We start from the raw sequence: 8,856 nt of genomic DNA, 5'->3' as shown, positions 1-8,856 counted from the left end.
TAGCAAGATGTGGGCTGAGTGTGGAGAAACCAAAGGGGTGTTTTAGTACTCTGAGGCTAGTAACAATGTGGGACTGCCTCTAGACCCAAGGACGAAAGGACGGGGGATACCATCCCCACCTTGCCCCCCAGAGAGAAATGAAAGCCATTGGTTGAAGGCTGCGTCCAGGCTGAGGCCCAGAGCCCCTCACCTCTCCCACGCCTCGAGGAGCTCCCTAGTGCCCAAGCCCAAGCCGAGGCCAGAAGACCTGCAGTCCCGCTGATGCAATCCACATAGTTTGGCTTCCTGCGCCAGAGAAGAGGATGGACAAGAATGGAATGTGTGGGGCGCCTGGGTGGCTCAGTCGTTAAGCATCTGCCTTCGGCTCAGGTTATGATCCCAGGATCCTGGGATTGAGCCCCGCATCGGGCTCCCTGCTTGGCAGGAAGCCTGCTTCTCCCTCTCTCACTCCCTCTGCTTGTGTTCCCTCTCTTGCTGTGTCTCTCTCTGTCAAATAAATAAATAAAATCTTTAAATAAAAAAAAAAAATAGAATGTGTGTCCGTAGGGACAAGCTTCCTTTCTCATGTCACTTTTGACAAGTGTTTGTGTCAAAGTTACATAAGACTCGTAACATGAGTTGGAGTGCACGCTCTTGATTTTCTTCGGAACAAATTGTGTAAGACTGGAATTATTTGTTTTTGGGACGCTTGAAGGAACTAGCTATTAAAGGCTTTGGAGCCAGAGGATGTTTTGTGGGAGGATTTTCAATGACTGATTCCATTTTTTCAGTAGTTTTAGAATTACTCTTTTTTTTTTTTCGTTTTTCTTTGGCAGTCTGGTAAGTTATATTTTTTAGGAAATCATCCGTTTCATCTAAATTAAATTTTTGGCATAAGGGTCCAATTTTCCTTCTGGAGTCCACGGGCTTTGTGGCAACACCCTCTTCCTTTATCCTGCCGTGGCGATCTGTGCTTTTTGCTTTTTTCCGTGGTCAGTCTCAGGAGAGCATTAGAGGTCTGTCCAAGAACTGATTTTGAGCATCCATCCATCCTTTCTAATGCATATGATTTTCTGTTTCACTTATCCTAGCTTTTTATTTCTGTGCTTTTACCCTCACTGGACTTGTTTTGCTAGAGGGGAAAGACCCACTAGACTAGAAAGCCGAGGGAAAACGATTCCAGGCAGGTGCAAAACATAAGCAAAGTCTGGGAGCCAGGAGGGAGCATGGGGAATGGATCGCTCAGGCCAAGTGTCTTGCCAGGTGGTCTCCTGCAGTCCCAGGCTGCCCCCCTCCCACCGGACCCATGGGGATGCCCACCCCAAGCTCCAGCTCATCTACATGCTCATTGCAGGGGGGAGGGGTGGCAGGCACAGAAGCAAAGAGCCCGCTCTGCTCTACCCTGCAACTTCTTTCCCGGCAGGAGCCCTAGAAACTCCATGGTCCTTCCAGAAAACAAGGGGCCTGGACAAATCAGCGGGCTTCAAACCATAGCCCTCTGGGCCTGAGTGGCAGAAGGGGACACAAAGATGTGACAAGAGGAGCCTCTGGCTTCAGAAGCGGGCTTTGATTCATCTCAGGTATGACGCTGCCACATAAAACTGCTCGGAGAAAATCTTCCGTGCCCCAGACAGTGGGAAAGGCCGTGGTGATCGTATGTAAACAGACCAGCTTTCTCTTCTGGTGCCACCACTCACTTCCCACAAGGCTTTGGGACAGTGACCTGAGGTCCCCACGCCTCAGCGTCTTCATCTGTGAATGGGCATGATGATAACGGGATACACCCAGTCAGGACTAAACACATCGCCCGTGTAAAGCCCTCGCACGGCGCTCTTTCTCCGGTTGTGGAGAAAGCAACCCACGGGACAGCTCCGCGGATCACTCCCATGGCCAACGGTGGCACATCTGTGCTCTGGCTTCCTCTCTGTGGCCTGGGCAGCTGAAGGATACTGTGCCTGCCCTGCAGCAGCCCGCAACTTCCTGCTTGAAATTCCTGGAAAACTCGGGCAGCCAATCTCCAGGTCAGCACATTCAAGAGTGCCCGGCATCTTAACTTGACCATGACCCTGCCCAGGCAAACATCCCTCTGGGAGTTCCCACCCTCTCTGCTTCCTCTAAAAGGCTAGCAGAGCCACCCGCATGGCAGAGAAGCTGAGACGGGCCCAGACACCCCCAGCTCTCGCTCATGCCCAGTCTCCCTGCTCCCCCGACATGAAGGTCTCCGCCACGCTTCTGTACCTGCTGCTCACAGCCGCCGCCTTCAGCCCCCAGGTGCTCGCCCAGCCGGGTAAGCCCTTCCCTCCCTCCTTCCCGCTCGCTCCCCTCCTTTTTGTTTTCTTCTCCTTCTAGAAAGCCCGAGGCTGAAGTGCCCCACTTCTGAGCCTATTCCAGCAGTGGGAGTCCTCAGAGCTTCACTTGAATGTCTAATTTTAAAGACAGGAAGCTGAAGGCCAAGTTGGGGACAGGAGGGGTCCTACCCACCCACCTCCAGCCATTGCAGAGCCAGAGGAAAACCTAAGCCGCTCGCTCCAAACCCAGGGCCTTTTCTTTGACCCCGGCTGAGCTTCCCAAATGCTGCATCGGGAGCACCGGAGCCAGGACCTGTCCCACCGGCCTTCTCCGGTCAACAACGATGCATCCCCACCGCGCAGCCGCGATGTTCTAGTCCTCCCCCCCGTCTCAGGGCTCCGGGCCAGGAGTGCTGGACTTGAGGTGGATAAGAGCCACATCGACCTCTTTCCTTCCCTTTCCCTACAGGCACTTCCTGCCGTATTCAAGCTGATGAAAACCTAGCGCCTCCTAAAACGCTTTTTCTCTGTGACCTTATTTCTAGATGCACTCAGCGCCCTATTCACTTGCTGTTTCACATTTAACAATAAGAAGATCCCCTTGCGGAAGCTGGAGAGCTATCGAATCACCAGCAGCCACTGTCCCCGGCAAGCTGTCATGTAGGTAGAAAAACCCTGCTCATCCCCTACCTGACCACACCCCACCCCATTCCCACGTCCCCTGATCCAAAGTTCCACCCCAGAAGACAGGCATCAGACCACTTCGGGATCTTATCCTCGGGGGGTAAGATTTTACCAGACTATGATTGCATCATAGACAGGCCGGGAGAGGGCCGGGTCCTCCACCTGCTCCCTGAATGGGTGCTAGCTCACAGTCTCAACTTTGCTTTGGCTGAGGCCAGGCCAGCTTCTCTGGGGCCTCCGAGAAAAGTGACTACTTCCAGAGTCCCCTTCTTTCCACACCCCAGCTTCCTCCTGTCCCGCCCCACAGAGGACCCCTCCCCTCTAGCGGGTGGACCAGGCAGGTTTGAGAGTCCAGGGAGGCATCGCTTGGGTAAAACCCTGATTTCCACCTAACTGTGCAGGCCTCTTTCATCCATAGCTTCAGGACGAAACTAGCCAAGGCCATCTGTGCCAACCCAAAGGAGAAGTGGGTCCAGGATTATGTGAAACACCTCGATCAAAAACCTCATACCCTGCGGACTTGAACTCTTCAAGCCACACCAAGACCAAGCCAAGTAAGAGAATCGAACGACTGTTTATGCTCCTCCAGCTTCCCCAGCTAGACCCTGGACTAATTTTACTATAGTTTCAAATAGTGTGCTGTTTTGTGATGCAAAAGATGTACTATGTGTTAAGTAATATTTAATGTTATTTGAATTGTTGCTGGTTTGGGGCTTATTTTGAATACTGGGGACCTTTTTTTTTAAAGCAAGGCCTTGAGCCAGTTGCTTCCTGTCATCAGCCAGGGTTCCATCCCTTGTAAAAGCTGCAGGCAGCGGATCTGTCTCCTGCCTAACTCCCCGGCCGATGCGTGTGCCTACAAATCATGGAGATGAAGGGCTACTCCAATCCAGGGAGGGGAGGGCCTTGTGAAAGCAAGGAGCAGCTAAATATGTTATTACAGAAAGGAGAATGCCATTCGTAAGATTGTTGACTTTTTGCAGAAAGTACATCGTGTTTAAAATCTCCCATGGTCTCTGAAAAACAAACGGAGGGTTCTAGAGGGGAGGGGGTGGGGGGATGGGTCAGCCTGGTGATGGGTATTAAAGAGGGCACGTTCTGCGTGGAGCACTGGGTGTTATGCACAAACAATGAATCATGGAACACTACATCAAAAACTAATGATGTAATGTATGGTGATTAACATAACAATAAAAAATTTAAAGAGAAAAAAATAAAATAAAATCTCTCATGGTGGTGTTTTCTTGGGGGAGGGTAACTTCCAACCAGTAGGGGGCGCTCCAAGGTGGGGGCAGGTGGCTGACAGAGGGGGCTGGCTGTGGGGAGGACCTCGTGGTGGTTGGTGGCTGAGCTGGGCTCATCTGACTGTTGCAGGGGGCCCGACTCAGCAGCCTAGCATGTTCTAGACTAATGACTCCAACCCCTAGCGTCAGCTTCTAAGTGGTCTCTGGCCCCCGTGCCTCCCCACTCCAAGTGGTCCTTGGAATGACCCAGGGGAAAAACGAGATGACCCGGTCCTCGTTAGCATCGACCCTGGAGGATACCAGAACACAGTCATAGCAAAGATTCTTCTAGAGGAGGCTCAAGTTGGAAAGGACAGGGGAGGGCCTGGAGGAAATATCCCCTATGGTCGGTGTTTAAGTTCTAGAACAGAAAAGGTAGCGTGCTTTAGAAAGGAAGCTGGAGGTGTGGTTGTAGAGGACTTGGAATAGCAAGGTGCAGAGTTTGGAGTCAGTTCTGAGGGCGGGAGGGAGGGACCTTCAGAGGGTGGAGAGCAGCGGCAGGCCAGGCAAAGTGGCCTGTGGCCGTGGGCAGGATGGAGTTGGCAAGGGAGAGCTAAGCACAGCTCCCTGCTCCACAGTGGCCCCAGCAAGAGGGAGGAGAAGGAAGCAGGGGGTTTGTGGGGGGCGGAAGGGAGGAGGCGGTTGAAGAAGAACAGCCAAGATCTGTGACACGTGCAATGCTGGGGGAAGGAGAGACGCCTCTCTCAGCACAGGGCACCACTTCTCCCCCAAAGCCACCGAGCCGGCCCTCAAAAGGGGGCCGGTCCTGAGATTCTGGCAATCCACAAGTCACTTCCCTCACTTGCTGTACTCCCTGGGGGCCCACAGGGGCAGGGTCTCTGCTTCCCAGATGTTGGCGAAAGGTTCTCCTTCTCTCCCCAAGACTGCCTCCCTCCTGCACGTGAGCTGGGCTGGACTCTCTGTAAGACCTAGGATCCGCTCATGCCTGGACGAGAGGAGGTCCTGCTAACTGGCTCTGCAGGATCTGCCCGGTAGACAGAGGGTCCCTTCCCCCCCCTGCTGTATCAGGCAGTCACTGGGCAACTTGGGACACAGGAGACAGTTCTGGACCCGAAAGCAGGAGCCCTGGGCTCTAACACCAGATCGGACCCTGACTCGCTCTGTATCCTCAGACCTGTTTCTGTCCCTCGCCAACCGTCAGGCACCTCATCTATAAAATGGGGCTAGCAACATCTTACAGGTGGATGACCTCACAAGATCCCCTCTAGCTAGGCCAGCTGTGGCTTCTGGAACCCCAACCCTGGGTTCCCACTCTCTGCTTCACTGTGCCTTCCCCTGCTGCCAGGGGAAACAGAATCTCCATCATGGCCCTGACTCAAAGTTCATCCCCACCCCCAAAGACAAAGTCAGTCAAGTGAGAAGTGTAAGCAATTTATTGGCTCTTTTGGACAAGAAGTCAGTTCTTTGGGCATCAGTTTCAACATGTCTCCCCGCTCCCCTCCACCTGCCCCTGGCCCCAGCTTCTCACTGCCAATCAAGCTTATACCCTGAAGTCCCTGTGGGATCCAAGAAGCCCAGAGAGGCAGGGATCGAAGATTCTAACATTTAAATATATAAAGTGCAACAACATAGCTTATCAGGACTGAGCAGACCCTCCGTGACCTGGCAAAGCTGGGCAGAAGGACTGGTGTGGGGTGGGGGGCTGGGGGGGACAGGTGAAGCCACGCCGTCTTCGGAGTCCAGGATGGAAAGAAATCCTCCCACATTTACTTTAGCGGGCATGGTTTCATAGTTTTTAAATGAGGTTTAACCCATGAGGCTGTCTCCAAGACACATGTCTCTCTGCCGCCCCTCAGCTTGATTCTGTGGGCAAAGAACAAAGGAGGAGCTGAGTCACAGGATTTGCCCCCCGGGGTGCCACACACAAGTCCCATCCCCCACTCTGGGGTGCCCCCAAGCTACTCGCTCTGGGCTTGTAAAATGAAGTCATTGCGGGAGACCTGTGGCATGCACGCTGGAAGGAACACACAAGCTTCAGGGAGAGCTAATTAAATTGAGTTTCTCCCTTTTCTGGAGAGCATGATTCATTGTATTAGGGTAGAGTAAAGGCTGCAGACACTCTAAGGATTAGCTAGTATGGAAATTTCCCTCCTAGAATATCTCTGAGGGCCCTTGATCCATCTTTTCATGCGTCTATGTCTATCTGGAACCCTCAGTCATTGCTTTAGATTCACTGTGAATGTGTGTGTGTGTGTGTGTGTGTGTGTGTGTGTATTTATTTTCTGACCTGCCCACCTCTTTAACTTGGTTACTGTCCAACCAAACTATAGACCAATTCTAACTTTAATTATCTGGGTGATCGCAGACAAATCTCACTACTTCCCTGAACTTCGGTGTTCATGATAATGAAAATGTGTGCCCAAGAGGGTTAGCCAAGATAATATACATGAATGCTTTATAGATGCCGAGTAGCGAGGGTAAGCCACCTTGGTCTAACTTTGTAATGACCCTGTGATGCAGCTATCACTTTTACTCCACTTCACAGATAAGGGGTGCAGAGGAGTACCCATATAATGAGGTGCAGAAGAATTACTGGCCCAGGGTCACCTAAGACTCTAGGTTGGCAAATCCGGAAGCAGGAAATAATTATGACCCCCTCAACTTTTCCCACTACACAGTAATTCCTAGAGCTTTTAAGCAATTCCTTCTTCTGGCATAAAATATTAGGATATAATACTCGGCGCCTTGGGGTTCCGAGAAACACAAGTCACTGCAGGAGCGTAGCGGGGCATCCCTCCTGGCACCTGCTAAGAAGCGCGGCGCTCCCCCTAGCGCTCATGCTGAGCTCTGCACCCAGATTTTGGAGGCCTCTCTCCAGGTTTAGAAACCTGAATCTGGTGGATCAGCGCCATCTAGCGTCTGCCATCTAATTCCAGGCGGGCTGGTTTCCGCTCTCCGGAGGAGGGAGTCAGGAATTCCTGACCAGGGTAGGAACACTCACATTAGACTCTTGTGGGAGCAGGTGGAGCTGGTGGGTTTATAACACTGGATTATCTTCTGGGGAATCTTCCTCTCCACAAAGACGAAACAACAGTTGGAGGATGACACATGCACTAGAAGAGAAGCACAAAAATGGTTTGCATCTGTTTCTTTAACTTGGACTTCATTCCTCTCATCCAAGTGGTTTAAAAAAAACAAAAACCCTTTTGGGGACAGGCCCAGGCTTGGGGACCACATCCAGCCCAGCGTCTGTGTCATCAGTCACCTAGTTCTGTATGTAGGCAGAGGGTCGGAACACGGGTTCAGATCCCAGCTCCCCACAAACCAACTGTGTGCTTTGATCAGGATGAGCCCTCGCCTGGGCCCCAGACTTCCTGTCTGTCAAATAGGACTTTTTGGACTGATTTCTAAAGGTGCTTCCAGTTCTGACATCCCACCATGAATGCAAGATTCTGGCCCAATATTTGGGTTCAAGGGCTCTGGACCCCTACTCGGTGGGCCCAGTGAGTCTGGTGCGTGCAGGACAACCATGGGCCATGGCTTTGGGGCCAGATTAGGAACTGCTCAAGGAGTTCCAGCTGATGGAGTGACAAGGAAAGAGCTTCCAGGAATTAAGAGGCTTCCCACCCTCTCTCTAGAATGCCCTCTACCCAGGCCCGTAGCTCTGTCCGGGCTCCCACTCCCACTGTGCGGGTTTGCACACTCTCTCCCACACCCCATCCCCAAGAGACTCGAATTCTAATCCTGGTTCCTTGCTTCTCGTTTTATTGTTTGCACAACGTCTTTCATGTGCCTGGAATTCTTAGCAGGTGCCATGTGCCTGGAGAGAGAGGTCAGTCCTCTCTCAAGAGCCCTGAGGTCCGGCATTATCAATCCCATTTTACCAACAGGGAAATGCACAGTTGGAGAGGTAAAGTGACTTGGCCAAGTCACTGACCCAACACTTGCCTAACAGTGACAAGCCAGTTGTTTCAGTCCTAGTCCTGACTTCAGGATCTCCCTGTTATCTGTTACTGGGTGCAAGCAAGACCCAGTCCCTCCTCTGCACCGCAGGCCTCCGAATTTGGCCTAAAGAGCCTCAGAGCTCCCTGGATGAGGCAGGGCTTCCTTTTGCTGAAACTAGCAGCTCAGATGTTGTGTTCGCCCAGACACCTGCTCCCACCCCATCCAAGTTCTCCATTCACCCTTTTTACGAGGAATTCTTCCCAGAGGAGAGACAGAGGCATTGAGTTCAGGGTGAGCCCTGCCCACAAGCCCAGAGTGCCTGCTTGGGTGTCTGCCCCCCACGCACCCCCGAAGGAGCAAAGTGACTCCAACCACACTCACTGCTCCTGCCGTCCACGTCTCGAAGCCACATCCCAGCCAGCAGCATGCACGCCAGGGCCATGGTGACGAGCTTCATCCTGCACAGTGTGGCTCAGACCTCTTGACAGTGGTCTCGATGTGTCTGGTGAAGCTAAGAGCTCGTCCCTGGCTAATCCCGCAGTGCCCGGACCTTTTATTCGAAGACCTGAGTGGGGTTTCCCAGGCCCTGGTGCAGAGGTGGGGAAGTCACAGGGAGGAGAGATACTTACTCACACCCAGTGACCACATGGAACACTCCTTCACCCCCACCACCTCTCCTGGGTGGTGTGAGAGGGATGGGGAAACTTCCCCGAGTG

General features: G+C 52.6%; 2 protein-coding genes across 2 annotated transcripts; one reads left to right on the top strand and one right to left on the bottom strand.

Moving 5' to 3' along the window:
- Positions 1 to 2,039: 2,039 nt before the first annotated feature.
- Positions 2,040 to 3,475, top strand: LOC114213892 (C-C motif chemokine 13-like). The gene is made up of 3 exons (XM_028109221.2): positions 2,040 to 2,266; positions 2,813 to 2,927; positions 3,370 to 3,475. The coding sequence occupies exons 1-3, from the start codon at positions 2,119 to 2,121 to the stop codon at positions 3,473 to 3,475; spliced, it is 369 nt and encodes a 122-aa protein (XP_027965022.2). The 5' UTR covers positions 2,040 to 2,118.
- A 2,486-nt stretch (positions 3,476 to 5,961) lies between these two features.
- Positions 5,962 to 8,621, bottom strand: CCL1 (C-C motif chemokine ligand 1). Its single transcript, XM_028109204.1, has 3 exons — positions 8,522 to 8,621; positions 7,197 to 7,308; positions 5,962 to 6,058 (listed from the first exon to the last, which is right to left on the bottom strand). The coding sequence occupies exons 1-3, from the start codon at positions 8,595 to 8,597 to the stop codon at positions 5,962 to 5,964; spliced, it is 285 nt and encodes a 94-aa protein (XP_027965005.1). The 5' UTR covers positions 8,598 to 8,621.
- Positions 8,622 to 8,856: the final 235 nt, after the last annotated feature.

The sequence above is a fragment of the Eumetopias jubatus genome, unplaced genomic scaffold (assembly GCF_037043125.1).
Source record: "Eumetopias jubatus isolate StellerSeaLion01/CBP00866 unplaced genomic scaffold, mEumJub1_p1.0 scaffold_10, whole genome shotgun sequence".
In the NCBI taxonomy this organism is placed as follows: Eukaryota; Metazoa; Chordata; class Mammalia; order Carnivora; family Otariidae; genus Eumetopias; species Eumetopias jubatus.
The sequence above is the reverse complement of the archived record's forward strand: the minus strand, read 5'-3'. Positions and strand labels throughout refer to the sequence as shown.

Coding starts and splice junctions, on each gene's coding strand:
- LOC114213892 (XM_028109221.2), top strand. CDS start 2,119: ATGGCAGAGAAGCTGAGACGGGCCCAGACACCCCCAGCTCTCGCTCAT. Junction 2,267..2,812: donor CCAGGTGCTCGCCCAGCCGG/GTAAGCCCTTCC, acceptor CCTTATTTCTAG/ATGCACTCAGCGCCCTATTC. Junction 2,928..3,369: donor TGTCCCCGGCAAGCTGTCAT/GTAGGTAGAAAA, acceptor TTTCATCCATAG/CTTCAGGACGAAACTAGCCA.
- CCL1 (XM_028109204.1), bottom strand. CDS start 8,597: ATGAAGCTCGTCACCATGGCCCTGGCGTGCATGCTGCTGGCTGGGATG. Junction 7,309..8,521: donor AGACGTGGACGGCAGGAGCA/GTGAGTGTGGTT, acceptor CTTCTCTTCTAG/TGCATGTGTCATCCTCCAAC. Junction 6,059..7,196: donor TGCTCCCACAAGAGTCTAAT/GTGAGTGTTCCT, acceptor CTTTGCCCACAG/AATCAAGCTGAGGGGCGGCA.